Here is a 21,353-nt window from a genome sequence, read left to right on the forward strand (position 1 = left end):
AATACCTCATCCGAAAGGCGGCACCTCTGACAGTGCAGCACACTTTCAGTACTACACTGGAGTGTCAGCCTAGACTTTGTGCCCAAGTCTCTGGTGTGGGACTTGAACCCACAACCAAGAGTGCTACCACTGAGCCAAGGATGGCTACTAATTGGGTTGCTATGAGTCACTAATTTTTAACTCTATCCTCAATTTGACTGTTGTGTTCTTTACCTCCACAATTCTGGTTTGCTGTTGTTTTACTTTGAACGTGATGACTGAGGGTGATGGGTAAATGAGACGGCAGTTAGTGTGATGCTTTCAGGAAATGGGTGCTGTAGGCAAGACTTTTAATCCATTGTAGATTGGCTACTAAACAATGCAATGAAAGAATGTATGAATTTATCATCAATCATAGACCCAATATGTTAGGTTTTGTTAGAAAAGCCAACTTCAACACTCCCAGTATAAAATCAGATCCTGCAACAAAATTAGAATGACTGGTTACTTTACTCCATATGGCATTCACCTAATGTGGCCGTTTAAAACATTAACTTTATCTAGGTGTGAAAATATCCAGGTGTGTTTGGAGATTCTAGATATACCTGCATTTTTAAACAAGACTATGGGTTCACTTTTTTTTCCATGCTAATCCCTCCTCCCCCTATTTTCTCTTAACTCATGCTCGGGGTACCTGACTGCAGTGGCAATTCTTAATTTTTGAGCCCAGACAATGAATTGGCTGTGGAGGGGCATCACAGTTGAATCCCATTCTGACCTTGTGCAACACCCATACATGCACACCTAATAATAAGTACATTTATAAGAACATAAGAAATAGGAGCAGGAGTAGGCCATACAACCCCAGTAAATAGGTTGCAAAGTACCTCATGCGTTTAAATATTTCCCTGTTTGCACTCATCAAGGTGAGGGACGTTAGTGCTTGAGAATGGAATATTTCCAGCAAGAAGAACCCCCAGGACATGTATAACACAACAGGATAAAAAAAAAACTCCTTTTGCTCTGCCCCAACAGCAGGCCTCAGCACCAACCTCAACCGAGGAAGAGCACCATTGTGGCAATTTTTTCCATTTCCCGCCAACCATCCTGTCTGAGTGACATTGGCAATTAAGGGCAGTTTTATGCTGTAGGTCCAGGCCTGCTGGAACCATATTGAGACTGCCCCAACTCATTTCACTTTGAACTCATACAGCCAGCAGATAGAGGAGGCTTTCAACCCATCAGGTTTGAATCCTGTTCTTAGAAATGAAAGACCAGCATCCAATCCACTGCACCAGCCTCTCCCTTTTACTGAATTAGTTTTGGAGTGCAATGAATTTTAAAGGGGGTGTAGAAACAGAGAGACCTGGGGGTGCACATACGCAAATCTTTGAATGAGGCAGGACAAGTTGAGAAGGCTGTTAAAAGAGCATATGGGATCCTGGGCTTTATTAATAGAGGCGTACAGTACAAAAGCAAGGAAGTTATGCTAAACCTTTATAAAATGCTGGTCAGGCCTCAGCTGAAGTATTGTGTTCAGTTCTGGGCTCCACACTTTAGGAAAGATGTCAAGGCCTTAGAGAGAGTGCAGAAGAGATTTACTAGAATGGTACCAGGGATGAGGGACTTCAATTATGTGGATAGACTGGAGAAGCTGGGCTTGTTCTCCTTAGAGCAGAGAAGGTTAAGGGGAGATTTAATAGAGGTGTTCAAAATCATGAACGGTTTTGACAAAGTAAATAAGGAGGAACTGTTTCCAGTGGCAGAAGGGATGGTAACCAGAGGACACAGATTTAAGGTGGTTGGCAAAAGAACCAGAGGCGACATGAGGAAACATTTTTTTACGCAGCGAGTTGTAATGATCAGGAATGCACTGCCTGAAAGGGTGGTGGAAACAGATTCAATCATAACTTTCAAAAGTGAATTGGATAAATACTTGAAGGGAAAACATTTACAGGGCTATGGGGAAAGAGCAGAGGAATGGGACTAATTGGATAGCTCTTTCAAAGAGCTGGCACAGGCACGATGAGCCGAATGGCCTCCTCCTGTGCTGTACCTTCTATGATACAATGATATGAATATTGTTATGTGGACAAGCAGCAGCAGCCAGTGGATAAGGAGGAGAGCAGGAGACCTGACATTTGTATAATGACAATTTTGTCTAACTCAGGGATGCTGAGGTTAACTGTAATATTCTGCTTCCCTGAATGAGATCAGTATATTCACCACTCACCATGAGTTCAAACCTGACACCTACCTGGTGTGTGTGTGTGTGTGTGTGTGTGTGGCCCATTACCACGCCATGCAATGGACAAACTTACATCAGGTCATCAAGAGTCTCAATATCAATTTTTAAAATGCTTCCAAAATACTCGGTAGCAATTGTCTGTCTGTAAATATTTTGGAGAAAGATAAAAGTGGGGATGTATGGCGAACACATGCTGGAGTCCCATTTGATGTGATATTTATCCGAAGACCTGATCAGATAACTAAAGGGATTGAACTACAAATGCACTGACACTAGTTTCAGCCCACCGGATAAATATTGTATCCAAGGGGGAATCCCAGAATGTTTTTGTTTATATGACGGTCCGATGCTTTTAAAAGATAGTTTTACAAACCTATTTTTAAATTGGTTCTGCTGGTGTTCTGAGGACTGTAAACAAAATAGCTTGTGCGGTGTTCCACTGATGTAGTTATCCACTGCTGTGTGCATGCCAGAGTGCTGCTGTCACGTATTCTATCTCATAAAGACTATCGGCACCAAATCATTGAAATTCATTTCATGGTCACAGGCCCATATACAGGATTTCGGTGATGCCTAATGCATCTTGAAATCCGAGCTACGGTATAAATAGCGCACACAATGGGATACAGTTTATTCCACAAATGAAAAACATCTTGTACTTCATTTCTGACATTACTTATGAATTATGAAGGCCTTACACGATTGGAATAAATTGAGTATTTGTCCTGTGTCTTAGTCATGTATCGTTCTTATTCAACACATCTGTGAATTATTTTCAAATAATTTGTTTTTGATTGTTGTTTTAGAAGGGATTATTACATTATGAAAGGAGTTTGATACTTTCTGTTAAGCTAGCAGGGAAGTTCGTTGGGGCAAATAACATAAATGTATTCAAAAGACAACTACTTACATTTCTGGAGAAAGATGAGGTTAAGAGATATCGTGGGAAAGTAGGACTGAGATTAACCAAAAAGGGTAGGTTTGTTTGGCCAAATGACCTTTTCATGTTCCTAAAATTTGTTTTGTTCCTAAGACATTCCTGTAAACCACATATTATCTTTGCACATATGAGCCAATGTGAACACACAAAGAATAAGTTGAGAAGCAATGAAGCATTTTTTTTTATCTGTGCGCATCCAAGATTACAATACAATACTAACTTTACTCTATCACTGTTTCTCTCTTCTCAACATCATTCTATGATTTCTTGCAGTTTATGGGTCTTTCTTTTCTTCCTCACCTGTTCCTTTTATTTTTCTCCTGTTTCTTTCTTTGTTTCTCTCTCTCCTTCTTCCATTTTTAACCTGTATTTTCTATCTCTCTTTTTATTTTCACCCCAAAGTCTCTGTTCCCCAAATAAAGTCCAGGGACAAGATGGTCACTGACATTCTCACCTTAAAATAGTCTCTCATTTTTTTTTGAAAATCTCCACAGCTATTTTCATAGATTGGATGATCCAGAGAATTCTTTACCTCATCTGTATTAGAATCATAGAATCATAGAAGTTACAACATGGAAACAGGCCCTTCGGCCCAACATGTCCATGTCGCCCAGTTGATACCACTAAGCTAGTCCCAATTGCCTGCACTTGGCCCATATCCCTCTATACCCATCTTACCCATGTAACTGTCCAAATGCTTTTTAAAAGACAAAATTGTACCCGCCTCTACTACTGCCTCTGGCAGCTCGTTCCAGACACTCACCACCATTTGAGTGAAAAAATTGCCCCTCTGGACACTTTTGTATCTCTCCCCTCTCACCTTAAATCTATGTCCCCTCGTTATAGACTCCCCTACCTTTGGGAAAAGATTTTGACTATCTACCTTATCTATGCCCCTCATTATTTTATAGACTTCTATAAGATCACCCCTAAACCTCCTACTCTCCGGGGAAAAAAGTCTCAGTCTATCCAACCTCTCCCTATAAGTCAAACCATCAAGTCCCGGTAGCATCCGAGTAAATCTTTTCTGCACTCTTTCTAGTTTAATAATATCCTTTCTATAATAGGGTGACCAGAACTGTACACAGTATTCCAAGTGTGGCCTTACTAATGTCTTGTACAACTTCAACAAGACTCCTGTATTCAATGTTCTGACCAATGAAACCAAGCATGCTGAATGCCTTCTTCACCACCCTATCCACCTGTGACTCCACTTTCAAGGAGCTATGAACCTATACTCCTAGATCTCTTTGTTCTATAACTCTCCCCAACGCCCTACCATTAACGGAGTAGGTCCTGGCCCGATTCGATCTACCAAAATGCATCACCTCACATTTATCTAAATTAAACTCCATCTGCCATTCATCGGCCCACTGGCCCAATTTATCAAGATCCCGTTGCAATCCTAGATAACCTTCTTCACTGTCCACAATGCCACCAATCTTGGTGTCATCTGCAAACTTACTAACCATGCCTCCTAAATTCTCATCCAAATCATTAATATAAATAACAAATAACAGCGGACCCAGCACCGATCCCTGAGGCACACCGCTGGACACAGGCCTCCAGTTTGAAAAACAACCCTCTACAACCACCCTCTGTCTTCTGTCGTCAAGCCAATTTTGTATCCAATTGGCTACCTCACCTTGGATCCCGTGAGATTTAACCTTATGTAACAACCTACCATGCGGTACCTTGTCAAAGGCTTTGCTGAAGTCCATATAGACCACGTCTACTGCACAGCCCTCATCGATCTTCTTGGTTACCCCTTCAAAAAACTCAATCAAATTCGTGAGACATGATTTTCCTCTCACAAAACCATGCTGACTGTTCCTAATCAGTCCATGCCTCTCCAAATGCCTGCAGATCCTGTCCCTCAGAATACCCTCTAACAACTTACCCACTACAGATGTCAGGCTCACCGGTCTGTAGTTCCCAGGCTTTTCCCTGCCGCCCTTCTTAAACAAAGGCACAACATTTGCTACCCTCCAATCTTCAGGCACCTCATCTGTAGCTGTCGATGATTCAAATATCTCTGCTAGGGGACCCGCAATTTCCTCCCTAACCTCCTATAACGTCCTGGGATACATTTCATCAGGTCCCGGAGATTTATCTACCTTGATGCGCGTTAAGACTTCCAGCACCTCCCTCTCTGTAATATGTACACTCCTCAAGACATCACTATTTATTTCTTCAAGTTCCCTAACATCCATGCTTTTCTCAACCGTAAATACCGATGTGAAATATTCATTCAGGATCTCACCCATCTCTTGTGGTTCCGCACATAGATGACCTTGTTGATCCTTAAGAGGCCCTACTTTCTCCCTAGTTACTCTTTTGCCCTTTATGTATTTGTAGAAGCTCTTTGGATTCTCCTTTGCCTTATCTGCCAAAGCAATCTCATGTCCCCTTTTTGCCCTCCTGATTTCTCTCTTAACTCTACTCCGGCAATCTCTATACTCTTCAAGGGATCCACTTGATCCCAGCTGCCTATGCATGTCATATGCCTCCTTCTTCTTTTTGACTAGGGCCTCAATCTTCCGAGTCATCCAAGGTTCCCTACTTCTACCAGCCTTGCCCTTCACTTTATAAGGAATGTGCTTACCCTGAACCCTGGTTAACACACTTTTGAAAGCCTCCCACTTACCAGACGTCCCTTTGCCTGCCAACAGGCTCTCCCAATCAACTTCTGAAAGTTCCTGTCTAATACCATCAAAATTGGCCTTTCCCCAATTTAGAATTTTAACTTTTGGGCCAGACCTATCATTCTCCATAGCTATCTTAAAACTAATGGAATTATGATCACTGGTCCCAAAGTGATCCCTCACTAACACTTCTGTCACCTGCCCTTCCTTCTTTCCCTAGTCGGGCCATCCACATACTGAATGAGAAATTCCTCCTGAATACACTCAACAAATTTCTCTCCATCCAAGCCCCTAATGCTATGGCTGTCCCAGTCAATGTTGGGAAAGTTAAAGTCCCCTACTATTACCACCCTATTTTTCTTGCATCTGTCTGTAATCTCCTTACATATTTGCTCCTCAATTTCCCGTTGACTATTTGGGGGTCTGTTGTACAATCCTATCAAAGTGATCTCTCCCTTCTTATTTTTCAGTTCTACCCATATAGACTCAGTGGGCGAACCCTCGGATATATCCCCTCTCACTACTGCCGAGATGTTCTCCCTAATCAAGAATGCAACTCCTCCTTCTCTCTTACCTCCTGCTCTATCTTTCCTATAGCATCTGTACCCTGGAACATTGAGCTGCCAGTCCTGCCCCTCCCTTAGCCATGTTTCAGTAATAGCTATAACATCCCAGTCCCATGTGCCCATCCATGCCCTGAGTTCATCTCCCTTGCCCATCAGACTTCTTGCATTGAAATAAATGCAGTTTAATCTAGACTTCCCTTGGTCTTTGTCCTGCTTTCTCAGACCATGTGTCCGGTCATGTTCTGTACACTCTCCCTTACTGCCTTTTGTTTCTGTCACCACTTTACTTCCCACTGACTTCCTGCATCGGTTCCCATCCCCCTGCCACATTAGTTTAAACCCTCCCCAACAGCACTAGCAAACACTCCCCCTAGGACATTGGTTCCAGTCCTGCCCAGATGCAGACCGTCCAATTTGTACTGGTCCCACCTCCCCCAGAACCGGTTCCAATGGCCCAGGAATTTGAATCCCTCCCTCTTGCACCATCTCTCAAGCCACGTATTCATCCTAGCTATCCTGTCATTCCTACTCTGACTAGCCCGTGGCACTGGTAGCAATCCTGAGATCACTACCTTTGAGGTCCTACTCTTTAGTTTAACTCCTAACTCCTAAATTCAGCTTGTAGGACCTCATCCTGTTTTTTACCTATATCGTTGGTGCCTATATGCACCACGACAACTGGCTGTTCACCCTCCACCTCCAGAATGTCCTGCAGCCGCTCCGAGACATCCCTGACCCTTGCACCAGGGAGGCAACATACCATCCTGGAGTCTCGGTTGCGTCCGCAGAAACTCCTGTCTATTCCCCTTACAATCGAGTCCCCTATCACTATAGCTCTGCCACTCTTTTTCCTGCCGTCCTGTGCAGCAGAGCCAGCCACGGTGCTATGAACCTGGCCGCTGCCACCTTCCCCTGGTGAGCCATCTCCCCCAACAGTATCCAAAACGGTATACCTGTTTTAGAGGGAGATGACTGCAGGGGACCCCTGCACTGCCTTCCTACTCTTCCTCTCTCTGTTGGTCACACATTCACTATCTCCCTCAGTAATTTTTATCTGTGGTGTGACCAACTCACTGAACGTGCTATCCACGACTTTCTCAGCATCGCGGATGCTCCAAAGTGAGTCCATCCGCAGCTCCAGAGCCGTCAAGCGGTCAAACAGTCGCTGCAGCTGGACACACTTCCCGCAGGTGAAGGAATCAGGGACACAGGAAGGATCCCTGAATTCCCACATCTCACAAGAGGAACATGACACGGCTCTGGGATCTCCTGCCATGACTTAATCCGTAAGTTAGCTTAACAACAAATCTACAATGTCAAGAGACAAAAAAAGGAAAGAAAAACTACTTACCACTCCCTTTAAGGAGTTTACTCCTTTAAATTATTCTTAACTTAGAGAATGTTAACTACACTAGGGACCTTGATTCACTAAAAAAACGCTACTTGCTATAAGACCTGCAGACCTTACCCTTCTTTTTACTTTAGTTACTGTAGATAAGTAGAAATACTCACCTGAACCTACTCACCAATCAAGTGCCTCCCCTGTGTCGCATCCCTTTCTGATTCCTGACGTCACTTCGAACTCCGTCGCAGCTCCCTCTGCTCCGATCCGCTCCTCTCAGCTGTTCTCAGCGCTCTGAAATCCCGCCTTTTTATGGGATGCTCCCTTTGCTCCGATCCGCTCCTCTCAGCTGTTCTCAGCGTTCTGAAATCCCGCCTTTTTATGCGATGCTCCCTCTGCTCTGCTCCTCTCAGCTGTTCTCAGCGCTCTGAAATCCCGCCTTTTTATGCGATGCTCCCTCTGCTCCGATCCGCTCCTCTCAGCTGTTCTCAGCGCTCTGAAATCCCGCCTTTTTATGCGATGCACTCCGATCTCCAATCCGCTCTTCCCACCAATAACTCTGTTAAATAAAGTAATCCACGGAGTGACTGGAGCACTGAATAATCATAGTGGCCTATTAACTTGATAAGTAATAGTATTTAGGCCTGAGATAGTCCTGCAAGTTCAACATCTGTTTATTAGCATTTGTTGCACTGCAGTATTTTATATAACTGTATTGAATTCAGATACCATCACCACCTGGAAATGTTATAGTTCTCGTCTTGTGCTAAATAAAGTTATCCCTTCCTGGTGTTAGTACATGTGCACAACCCTAGCATTTACTTCTGTATACTCTGCTAACTCTCAGCATTTTAAGTAGGTTCTGCCTTTCTTGCCCTCATGTATACTTGTTTCTGTCTCATATATTCCAATATGTGTAAAGGCTGGAAATATCAAATATTGAAGCAACAATATACTTATCAAAAGAAGGAACCAAAATATATGGAAATGTTACAACAATATGCAAATGTAACTGCAAATAGGGCAGCCCTCAAGTAATGTAGAACCATAGAAGTTTACAGCACAGAAGGAGGCCTTTGGCCCATTGTGTCTGTGTCGGCTCTTTGCTAGAGCAATTTAAAACGAATCTGCTTCAAATATTAATCCAATTTTCCCTTAGAAGGTGCAATGGTCTCTGCTTCAATCACCATCAGTGGCAAAGCATTCCATGCTCCAACAACCCTGTGTGTAAAGAAATTTTTCCGAACCTCTCTCCTTAATCATTTAGTGACAATTTTAAATATGTACATAAAAAAACCAGCAAATTTCTATTCTTCCTTTGGTAGCCTGGCATGAAACTTTTACAAGTGACTGCCTGAACAGCTCTTGCTGATGTTTTCCAGACACAGCAGAAGGTAAAGGTTGCTCATGTTGGTTTGCCTTTGCTGTTAGTAATTGCTAGTCATAATATCCATCATATATATAAGCATCGAGGACAATCAGCTAGACTGGTTTGTCTCATGTAAGCACTTCATCAAGGCCTATGACATTATGGAAGCCCGGTCAACTTGCTGATGTTCAAGCATACAATCCAACTGTAAGCTCTGCCATGCAACCAACCTCCACTCTTGCTCCTTTTGCCATGATTCTCATTCATCAATATCTAATCAGTCATAAGATCGAAATTCTGGTCCACCTCTTGAACCATTATAGTTGCATGGCATTCTCTCTAAAACCCACTTTTCTGACCAAATTTTTGATTACCCCACCTTGTCTTTCCTTTGGCTTTTTGTCTGTTTTCCTTACTTCGCTGTGAAGTGCCTGGGGATGTTTTGTACGTTAAAGGAGTTATATAAATTCAAGTTGTTATTTGCTGATCTGCCACTGCTGCGATGGTAAAATTTTATGGTGATAGTGTGGAGTGAATATATTGTCTGAACAAGAGGTGGCTTGTACTTGGATTACAGAAAGAAAGGAAAATAAGAACATAAGAAATAGGAGCAGGAGTAGGCCATACGGCCCCTCGAGCCTGCTCTGCCATTCAATAAGATCATGGTTCATCTTCGACCTCAACTGCACTTTCCTGCCCAATCCCCCTATCTCTTGATTCCCCTAGAGTCCAAAAATCTATTTATCTCAGCCTTGAATATACTCAACGACCCAGCATCCACACCCCTCTGGGGTAGAGAATTCCAAAGATTCACAACCCTCTGAGTGAAGAAATTCCTCCTCATCTCAGTCTTAAATGGCTGACCCCTTATCCTGAGACTATGCCCCCTAGTTCTAGACTCTCCAGCCAGGGGAAACAACCTCAGCATCTACCCTGTCAAGCCTCCTCAGAATCTTGTATGTTTCAATGAGATCGTCTCTCATTCTTCTAAACTCTAGAGAATATAGGTCCATTCTACTCAATCTCTCCTCAAAGGACAACACTCTCATCCCAGGAATTCAATCTAGTGGATGTTCATTGCACCGCCTCTAAGGCAAGTATATCCTTGCTTAGAAAAGGAGACCAAAACTGTACACAGTACTCCAGGTGAGGTCTCACCAAAGCCCTGTACAATTTTAGTAAGACTTCCTTACTCTTGTACTGCAACCTCCTTACAATAAAGGCAACATGCTATTTGCCTTCCTAATTGCTTGCTGTACCTGCATGCTAACTTTTTGTGTTTCTTGTACGAGAACACCCAAATATCTCTGATTGTTTAATTGTTTCTCACCATTTAAAAAATATTCTGTTTTTCTATTCTTCCTACCAAAGTGAATAAACTCACATTTCCCCACATCATACTCCATCTGCCACCTTCTTGCCCACTCACTTAATCTGTCTATATCCCTTTGCAGACTCTTTGTGTCCTCCTCACAGCTTACTTTCCCACTTAGCTTTGTATCGTCAGCAAACTTGGATACATTACACTTGGTCCCTTCGTCTAAGCCATTAATATAGATTGTAAATAGCTGAGGCCCAAGCACCGATCCTTGCAGCACCCCACTAATTACAACCTGCCAACCTGAGAATGACCCGTTTATTCCTACTCTCTGTTTTCTGTCCGTTAACCAATCGTCTACCCATGCTAATATATTACCCCCAACCCCATGAGCCCTTATCTTGCATAACAACCTTTTATGTGGCACCTTATCGAATGCCTTTTGAAAATCCAAATATACTGCATCCACTGGTTCCCCTTTTTCTACCCTGCTAGTTACATCCTCAAAAAACTCTAATAAATTTGTCAAACACCATAAATTTTTCATAAAACCACGCTGACTCTGCCTAATCATATTATGATTTTCTAAGTGCCCTGTTACCACTTCCCTGATAATGGATTCCATCGTTTTCCCAACGACCGATGTCAGGCTAACTGGCCTGTAGTTCCCTGTTTTCTGTCTACCTACTTTCTTGAATAGTGAGGTAACATTTGCTACCTTCCAGTCCGCTGGAACCATTCTAGTTTTGGAAGATCATAACCAATGCATTCACTATCTCTGCAGCCACCTCTTTTAGAACCCTAGGATGTAGGCCATCAGGTCCAGGGGATTTGTTGGCTTTTAGTCCCATTAGTTTGTCCAGTACTTTTTCTCAACTGATATTAATTACTTTAAGTTCCTCATTCTCATTAGCCCCATGGTTTCCCTTTATTTTTGGCATGCTTTTTGTGTCTTCTACTGTGAAGACAGATACAAAATATTTGTTTAACATCTCTGCCATTTCCTTATTCCCCATTATAATGTCTCCTGTTTCAGCCTCTAAGGGATCGACATTTACTTTTGCTATGCTCTTCCTTTTTACATACTTGTAGAAGCTCTTACAATTTGTTGTTATATTTCTTGCTAGATTATTCTCATTCTATTTTCTCCCTTTTTATCAATTTTTTGGTCATCCTTTGCTGGTTTCTAAAACTCTCCCAATCCTCAGGCTTACTACTCTTCTTCGCAACATTATAGGCCTCTTCTTTTAATCTAATACTATCCTTAACTTCTTTAGTTAGCCACAGATGAATCACTTTTCTCATGGCGTTTTTATTTCTCAATGGAATGTATATTCATTGAGAATATTGAAATATTTCTTTAAATGTTTGCCATTGCTTATCTACCATTATACCTTTTAATCAAATTTCCCAATCCATCTAGCCAACTCACCCCGCATACCTATGTATTTGGCTTTATTTAAATTTAAGACTGGTTTCGAACTTAAGTATGTCACTCTTAAACTCCACATGAGATTCTATCATATTATGATCACTCTTCCCCAGAGGATCCTTTACTGTGAGATTACTAATTAACCCTATCTCATTACACAATACAAGCTCTAAAATAACCTGTTCCCTGGTTGATTCCATGACATATTGTTCTTGGAAACTGACTCAAATGCATTCCATGAACTCGTCCTCCAGACTGCCTTTGCAAATTTGATATGTCCAGTCTATATGAAGATTAAAGTCCCCCGCGATTACCTTTGGTACAAGCTCCTATTATTTCTTGATTAATACTCTGTCCAACTATATAGCTACTGTTAGGGGGCCTATAATCTACTCCCACCAGCGTTTTCTGCCCCTTGTTATTTCTTATTTCCAACCATACTGATTCTACTTCCTGGTCCTCAGAGCCAAGATCCTTTCTCACCACTGTCCTTATGTCATCCTTTATTATCAGGGCTACCCCTCCCTCCTTTTCCATTCTGCCTGTCTTTTTGAAACGTCAAGTACCCTGGAATATTTAGTTCCCAACCTTGCTCACTTTGCAACCATGTCTCTGTAATAGCCATTAGATCAAACCCATTTATCTCTATTTGTGCCATTAATTCTCCTACCTTGTTACGAATGCTTTGTGCATTCAGATAAAGAACTGTTAATTTTAACTTTTTAGTCATGTTATTCATTTATGCTATTGATGTGACTATGCAACAAATATTTTGAACAGCGTAGATTGTTAATTTGATTGAAATGTTTGGTAACTGTAACCTCCTTCAACTCTGCAACCCTCCCCCAAACCCCCCCCACCCCGAAACTCATCAAACCTCCAACACCGACCTCTTGCTCGTTCCCTCTTCCCTTCGCCCACCAATAGTGGCTGTGCCTTCTGCCACCTAGGCCCCACACTATGGAATTCCTTCCCTAAATTCCTCCCCTCTCCCTTTAAGTTCATCATTGAAACTCACCTCTTTAAATCATGTGTTTGGTCGTCCCTTCCTAATATCTTTTTCTTTGGCTCGGTGTTCATTTTTGTCTGATTATGTCTCTGTGAAGTGCCTTGGAATATTTTTCTGCATTAAAGACATTATAAAAATGCAAGTTGTTGCTGTTGTTTGATACTGACCATAGCATACGTCTGCTTACAGTAAAGCCCAAGAATATCTTTTCGAACAACTTCATTCATTGTCTTTTGCTGTTGTTCTTTACAACTTGACATTTACAAGATATTGCTCTGTGCTTCTTTCATATCCCCGATCAAGCATTTTGTCCAGAATCCCCCAGTGAATGTGTGTATTTTCTACATGCCCACTGAACGCACTCCATCCTACACTGTCCCTCGCGTAAATCACTGTGATAAAACCTTTGGAAACCTAGACCATTAGCCATAATATTAAATAAGTGTACCGGCCAAAAGCAAGAATTATGTGCACCATTAAAAATTAATATCAGTTTCAATGTTAATACTTAGAATAGCAACAAAAAATTTCTACCAAAGAAAAATTATAGCATTGGGCAGAATTAAGCAAGCAGCTAGCCAGGAATTAATTTCTTTTTGCATGTAGCCGTTTCCAAGAATTTACTACAACAAACTTCTCCATGCAGTAGTGAGACACAAGTTTGTGCCTATGGTTTTGCCACATGATGAAACAAACAAAATCACAAGGCCGGAAAGAAACATAGGTCCATGTAGACCATCTTCCTTCTTTACTAAGAGTTCCTTCATCGTCGCTGGGTCAAAATCCTGGAACTCCCTTCCTAACAGCACTGTGGGAGAACCTCAACACACAGACTGCAACGGTTCAAGAAGGCGGCTCACCACCACCTTCTCAAGGGCAATTAGGGATGGGCAATAAGTGCTGGCCTTGCCAGCGACACCCACATCCCATGAACGAATAAAAATAAACTGATGATGTGTTTCTCTTCAAGATACTTGTCCAACTTGATCTTGAAAGGATATAAGCTACTTACCTCTACAACTTCCTTTGGTAAGCTATTCCAAAAACTCACCACCCTCTCAGTGAGGTAGCACTTTCTTGCATCCTGCCTAAATCTAATCCACTTCAGCTTATAGCCGTGTCCCCTTGTTCTGCTATCTTATCACAAATCAAATATCCCTGATGTTCTACATCCTTGGGTTTATTCCTTTGAATATCTTTATCAATCAATTTGTATACCTGTGATCTTCTGATCACAGCTGTGCTGCTGTTGGAAGTGGCTGAGTGCAAGTGAAGCACATTCCCATTGGAAAAGGGGGGGGAAGGGGTGGATCACATGACCAGGTCATGGCTGACTCACACATGTTTCCTTGAGTCAGACTTTAGATTTGTATTGAATAAGGGCTAGGAGCAAGGTCTGCAGTCCATCTCAGACAGAGAAACAATGCAATAGAAGACATGGATGGGGAAAAAACAAATTCCATGTCGGATTGGGGGAATTCTGTCTCTATTTGTCTTCTCTGTTCTCTCACTCCTCTTTTCTTTGGCTCTGTTTTCTTTCCCTCTTCTCTGTTCATAGTCGACCTGGTTGTTGGATGTTCCTGGTATCAATATACAACATCTTATTTCATCCTCTTTGAGAGAAAACAAGAATGTGCTGTTTGCAGACAGGGCTGCCCCAGTATACATTACTGCAAGTAAAACGATTCCATGTGGAGACGAAGTCCCGTCTTTGCTCCGAGGACACCATCCAACGTGTTGTGTGGCACTACCATGGGATAGATTCAGAACAGATCGAGCAGCTCAAAACTGGGCATCTATGAGATGCTGTGGGCCATCAGCAGCAGAATTGTAATCCAGCACAATCTGTAACCTCATGGCTTGGCATATTCTTCACTCTCCCATTACCAACAAGCCAGGGGATCAACCCTGGTTCAATGAGGAGTGTAAAACAGCATGCCAGGAGCAGCACCAGGCGTACCTAAAAATGAGGTGCCAACCTGGTGAAGCTACAACTGAGGACTACATGCATGCTAAACAGCTGAAGCAACATGCTATAGACAGAGCTAAGCGATTCCACAACCAATGGATCAGATCAAAGCTCTGCAGTCCTGCCACATCCAGTCATGAATGGTGGTGGACAATTAAACAACTAACGGGAGGAGGAGGCTCTGCAAACATCCCCATTCTCAATGATGGCAGAGTCCAGCACGTGAGTGCAAAAGACAAGGCTGAAGCGTTTGCAACGATCTTCAGCCAGAAGTGCCGAGTGGATGATCCATCTCGGCCTCCTCCCGATATCCCCACCATCACAGAAGCCAGTCTTCAGCCAATTCAATTCACTCCACGTGATATCAAGAAACGGCTGAGTGCACTGGATACAGCAAAGGCTATGGGCCCCGACAACATCCCGGCTGTAGTGCTGAAGACTTGTGCTCCAGAACTAGCTGCGCCTCTAGCCAAGCTGTTCCAGGACAGCTACAGCACTGGCATCTATCCGACAATTTGGAAAATTGCCCAGGTATGTCCTGTCCACAAATAACAGGACAAATCCAATCCGGCCAATTACCGCCACATCAGTCTACTCTCAATCATCAGCAAAGTGATGGAAGGTGTCGTCGACAGTGCTATCAAACAGCATTTACTCACCAATAACCTGCTCACCGATGCTCAGTTTGGGTTCCGCCAGGACCATTTGGCTCCTGACCTCATTACAGCCTTGGTCCAAACATGGACAAAAGAGCTGAATTCCAGAGGTGAGGTGAGAGTGACTGCACTTGACATCAAGGCAGCATTTGACCGAGTGTCAATGGGAAGTCAGGGGGAAAACTCTCCAGTGGCTGGAGTCATACCTAGCACATGGGAAGATGATAGTGGTTGTTGGAGGCCAATCATCTCAGCCCCAGGACATTGCTGCAGGAGTTCCTCAGGGCAGTGTCCTAGGCCCAACCATCTTCAGCTGCTTCATCAATGACCTCCCTCCATCATAAGGTCAGAAATGGGGATGTTCGCTGATAATTGCACAGTGTTCAGTTCTATTCGCAACCCCTCAAATAATGAAGCAATCCAAGCCCGCATGCAGCATGACCTGGACAACGTCCAGGCTTGGGCTCATAAGTGGCAAGTAACATTCACGCCAGACAAATGCTAGGCAATGACCATCTCCAACAAGAGAGAGTCTAACTACCTCCCCTTGACATTCAACGGCATTACCATCACCGAATCCCCCACTATCAACATCCTGGGGGTCACCATTGACCAGAAACTTAACTGGACCAGCCATATAAATACTGTGGCTACAAGAGCAGGTCAGAAGCTTGGTATTCTGCGGCAAGTGACTCACCTCCTGACTCCCCAAAGCCTCTCCACCATCTACAAGGCACAAGTCAGGAGTGTGATGGAATGCTGTCCTCTTGCCTGGATAAGTGCAGCTCCAACAACACTCAAGAAGCTCGACACCATCCAGGACGAAGCAGCCCGCTTGATTGGCACCCCATCCACCACCCTAAACATTCACTCCCTTCACCACCGGCACACTGTGGCTGCATGGCGTACCATCCACAGGATGCACTGCAGCAACTCGCCAAGGCTTCTTCGACAGCACCTTCCAAGCCCACAACCTCTACCACCTAGAAGCACAAGAGCAGCAGGCACATGGGAACAACACCACCTGCACATTCCCCTCCAAGTCACACACCGCCCCGACTTGGGAATATATCGCCATTCCTTAATCGTTGCTGGGTCAAAATCCTGGAACTCCCATCCTAACAGCACTGTAGGAGAACCTTCACCACACAGACTACAGTGGTTCAAGAAGGCGGCTCACCACCACCTTCTCAAGGGCAATTAGGGATGGGGAATAAATGCCGGCCTCGCCAATGACGCCCACATCCCATGAACAAATAAAAATATGTGCTGGGACATCTCCTGAACCCTGCTGGAAACTGGATGAAATTCCTCTTTGAAGGAAAACTGGAGAATACCTGTTTTTGTCCATAATTAGTGACCACCAACAACATTGAGGGGAGGCATGGCTTTGTAACATGCAACTTCTGAGAATGTGATTTTGTTATTGTTTTTAATCCTCACAACTTTCATTAAAAAATAACTTTTGCTTCTCTAACAACCACTCCCCTGCCATCACCAAAGAGGTGGAAAGTGAAAAGCACCAAATAATACCAATAATATCTTACGTTCAGCTTAATGTGGATGCTCAGGGCAATGGCAAATAGATATAGGCACAGAGTACGGATAAGGTGGAGAGTGATTTAGCCCAGTCTCGTTCTATACCTCGATATTCTTCCCCACCCCCGCCCACTTTGCCCCCTCCCCTCCTGAAGATGATGATTTTTGGTGAGTTATGGTTCTGCCCGCTCTCCAATATGTACCGCAATTGACCATTCTTCACGTGCAAGTCTAGACAGTGTCAGCAAGGTATTCACTCGCTGAGAACATTACCAAACCCAATCCTATCCTCATCTACTCATCTACCCTTTCAGGATATTGATCATGGATGACTGTACATCGTAAAGAAAATAAAGAACTTGCATTTATATAACACCTTTCAAGCCCTCAAGATGTCCCAAAGCACTTTACGGCCAATTAATTCATTTGAATTGTAGTCACTGTTCTTTTGCAGGCAAATACAGCAGCAGATTTGCACATAGCAAAGTCTCACAAACAGCAATGAGATAAATGACCAGTTAATCTGTTTTGGTGATGTTGGTTGAGGGGCAAATGTTTGCCAGGACACAGAACTTCCCAGCTCTTCTTTGAATAGTGCCATGGGGTCTTTTACATCTGCCTGAACAGGATGACAGGACGTTGGTGTAACATCTTATCAAAAAGATGGCCCCTCCAACAATGCAGCAATCCCTCAGTACTGCACTGAAGTATCACTCAGTGTCAGCTTGTTTCAGTGGTAGCACCCATGCCTCTGCGTCATAAGTTTGGGTGTTCAAATCTGACTCTATAAATTGAGCACGTAATCTAGACTGACACTTAACTGGAAATGTATTTCATTGTTGTTTGTGGGACCTTACTGTGTGCAAATTGGTTGCTGCATTTCCCTACACAATAACAGTGACCGCACTTCAAAAGTGATCCATTGTCTGTGAAGCACTTTGCGTTTTGAGGATGTGAAAGGCACTGTATAAATGCACCTTCTTTCTTGTTCCCTTTCTAGTTAAGATCAGTGATTTGACATGGCATGATATCCCTTGACAAATCCTATGATTTTCACAACCTACCGTGACAAGTGTGAGTTTTCTTGTCACAGTAAGTTGAAACTCTACTTTTTTGGCTCCTTCCTTCCTCCTTTCAACCAACCTGCAAGAAGTGATGATCCACTCCCAAAGGAAAAAAGCCTTTAAAAAAAAATAACAGGATACTTCTGTTTAAACACAGGCTGCTCTGGATATATCCAGATGAAATGCGCAGTGATATCCATTAGTAAACAGGAGAACTTGCACTGCAATCTCACAACACAGATCTGCCTCCCAATTGCCTCGATAAGAATCCATTTTATCTCCAATCTTCAGGATCTATAAAAAAAAATTAAGTTTTAGGATATGGAAGCATCATTCTGCTATTTTTCAGACACTCCCATAACTTTTTTTCCAATTTCCCCCACAATGTTTCTATCATTTCTGATACATTTTGTAGTCAGCCCTAATTATAGTACATACCTCATTATAATAATCAAAAAGCTTGGCTCCCAAGTATTATTTTCTAACGAGTACTTAACTACTGACTAAAATAATCTGAGCATCTTGTAAATATGTTTTTAAATTAACATTTTTAAAATTTGAACCGTTTTATTTTGTAAAATATAACGAGCATTGGATTTATAAGTTCTCACTTTTGACTGATTCTTGCCTCTTTTAGATACAATCAAGGGTGAGGATAACAGGAACACTGCAGTCATGCCTGAGTCTGAAGAGAAACCACAATCGTTTGATAATCCCACAATGTTACAAAATGAGATGTGCTACCCTGCACCAAGAGAAGAAAAAGATGTTGATATTATCAATATAAAAGGAATTGAAGATATAGGATATGTACAGCCAGAATTTATGGTAAGTGAATTAACATGGTGCTTTTCACACTGGCTCCACATTTAATGGTTATTAAGTGTGGTTCCACGCCAGTTTTAGTGTTATATGGAAGCAGAAATGGTGTAAGCACGGAGTCAAATCAGCAATCTGATCCCCCATCGCACTGGGAACTTGAAGGTGAGACTCACAGGAGCTGGTTGGGTTTCAAATCCCTTCCCGCCTTGCAATCATGGCCTCCATATCCACAACGAACTTGAAAATAATTAGCTCTCCATTTGCTGTGCAGTGGAAATACAACCCCAGTGCCCAATAGACAAACTGGACTTCCAGGTAGGGCAGTGAAAATCCAGCAATTATTTAAGAAACAATTAGATGCTGCAATGGAGGGGGATTGTAGGGTCTTTCAGATTGGATGAAATAAGATGGGCCAAATCTATAATTATCTTGTGATCTTGAATGTGCTGCTTGCTAAAGTAATGAGCATTGGATTTATAAATTGTTTGGTTTTGGTTTGGCAAAGATCATAAAAACTGAAACTCCAACCAATTAGCAGGAATTGGTAGGAAAGAATTGTGTTTGACTAGATGGTCTTTAATCTTGGGCAGTCTGCTCTGGGTGTATCATTTGGTACACGATGTTGATTTAGAAAAGCATTCTACTCATTCAGTCCTATAACATAAACACTGTAGCTGCCAATACACAATATAGTCACTTGGAACCAGTATATTGGGCATTTAACAGGTCAGGAAGGATACTGTGAAACTGGATGGTGAAATATTTATTTAATAAGGATGACTATAACAACAATATCAACAGTATTATTTACATATATTTTATTAATATTTCTGAGCCAGCACCAGTGCAGCTGGCCAACCACCACGCTCACAAAAGTTTTATAAATACTCTACCAGTAAAAAGCAGATTGTTCATTTATAAGGAGAGTGAGAGTTGCCTCATTTACATAGTTACAATTAAAAAGAAAGAAAGACTTGCATTATGCAGTGCCTTTTATGACCTCAGGACGTCCCAAAGCTCTTTACAACCAATTAAGTACTTTTTGAAGCGTAGTCACTGTTGTAATGTAGGAAACGCAGCAGCCAATTTGCACACAGCAAGATCCCACAAATACCAATATGATAATGACCAGATAATCTGTTTTAGTGCTGTTGGTTGAGGGATAAATATTGGCTAGGACACCGGGGAGAACTCCCCTGCTCTTCTTTGAAATAGTGCCATCCACCTGAGAGGGCCGACAGGGCCTCAGTTTAACATCTCACCTGAAAGAGGGCACCCCCAACAGTGCAGCATTTGCTTAGTACTGCACTGAAGTGTCAGCCTAGATTATGTGGTCAAGTCTCTGGAGTGGGACTTGAGCCACACAATTAAAGACATTATAGCCTTTCATCAGTAGCCACAAATCCAGTTCTGTATAAACCAAAGTTCTAGGGTAGAGTAGTGCTGTGTACTGAGCTACTGCTGACTATTGAAATCCTTGAAGGCTTTAAATGGGAATCAAGGGATGAGAAGGATACCAATCCCAAGTAGTTCCTGATGTCAGCTGAATGGATCCTTGGAAATTGTCAGACCCCAAACATCAGGTCTCCATAAGGTTACAGGGAAATAATCAAAGAGCCTCTTTACTGTACAGCGCAGTCACCAGCAGTAGTTCCAGCTTCAGTGGCTGCACTGTAAAGAAAATGAGACAGTGCTGCTACCTTCCATTCAAGTGATCTTTACTACAAGTCACCTCTGGAGGTAGCAGCTCCTCCAGTGACAAGTACAAATGATGCTCTGCAGGCGAAGGACACGTTTTTTTTTGCTGGCTGCTTGTGGGTCGAGCACTCAGCCCAGTACGGGACAGCAATGTTGTTTTCTGATAACTGCCCTGAACTCACTTTCCTCGATCAACAGGCAAGGTCTGACATCCAGAATGAAGTTGCATAATTGTAACTTTTAAGTAATTGCACTGCACGGTTGTTTGTCTGTTATTCCAGTGCTCAGAATTATCTCCACAGCGTGAATAGGCTAAATTTTGCAGTGCTTATAGCCCCAGGGTTCAGGAGAACTGCTTATTCTTGAGACAATACTCGTGTATCATAGTTATGTTACAAGATGAGGATTGATACGAGTATGCCTTTTTTAAACTTTCCATACCTTTATCATAGTTGCCAACAATTCTACATTGGTCAGAACAATGAAATGACTTTAACCGAGTAAATTTATGTCTGCATTATATGGTATGGTAACAAGGTATAGATTCACTTAATTAGTTGATCATCAGAAGAAGCAATACAGTCTTTACTTTAACAAAGTTAGAGCACATCTCCCAATGTTGATGGCGGCTGAGACGCTTAACTCCTTTAAAAAGGACAAATACCTGGCAGGGAGTGGAACTGACGGTTATAAGTATCCAAACATTTTGTCCTGGATGATTTAATTGCAAATCACAGAGGCCTATGGGGTGCATATA

General features: G+C 42.6%; 1 protein-coding gene across 5 annotated transcripts in view; it reads left to right on the top strand.

Moving 5' to 3' along the window:
• The window catches only part of ano1a (anoctamin 1, calcium activated chloride channel a), a 182,816-nt gene that overhangs the window by 4,577 nt on the left and 156,886 nt on the right, over positions 1–21,353 (top strand). For all 5 annotated transcript variants that reach the window (XM_067994135.1, XM_067994136.1, XM_067994138.1 and 2 more), the window contains exon 2: positions 18,714–18,904. In XM_067994135.1, coding sequence (XP_067850236.1) covers positions 18,714–18,904 — 191 coding nt within the window. The remainder of the gene's footprint in view (positions 1–18,713; positions 18,905–21,353) is intronic.

Source organism: Heptranchias perlo, chromosome 12 (assembly GCF_035084215.1).
Source record: "Heptranchias perlo isolate sHepPer1 chromosome 12, sHepPer1.hap1, whole genome shotgun sequence".
NCBI lineage: Eukaryota > Metazoa > Chordata > Chondrichthyes > Hexanchiformes > Hexanchidae > Heptranchias > Heptranchias perlo.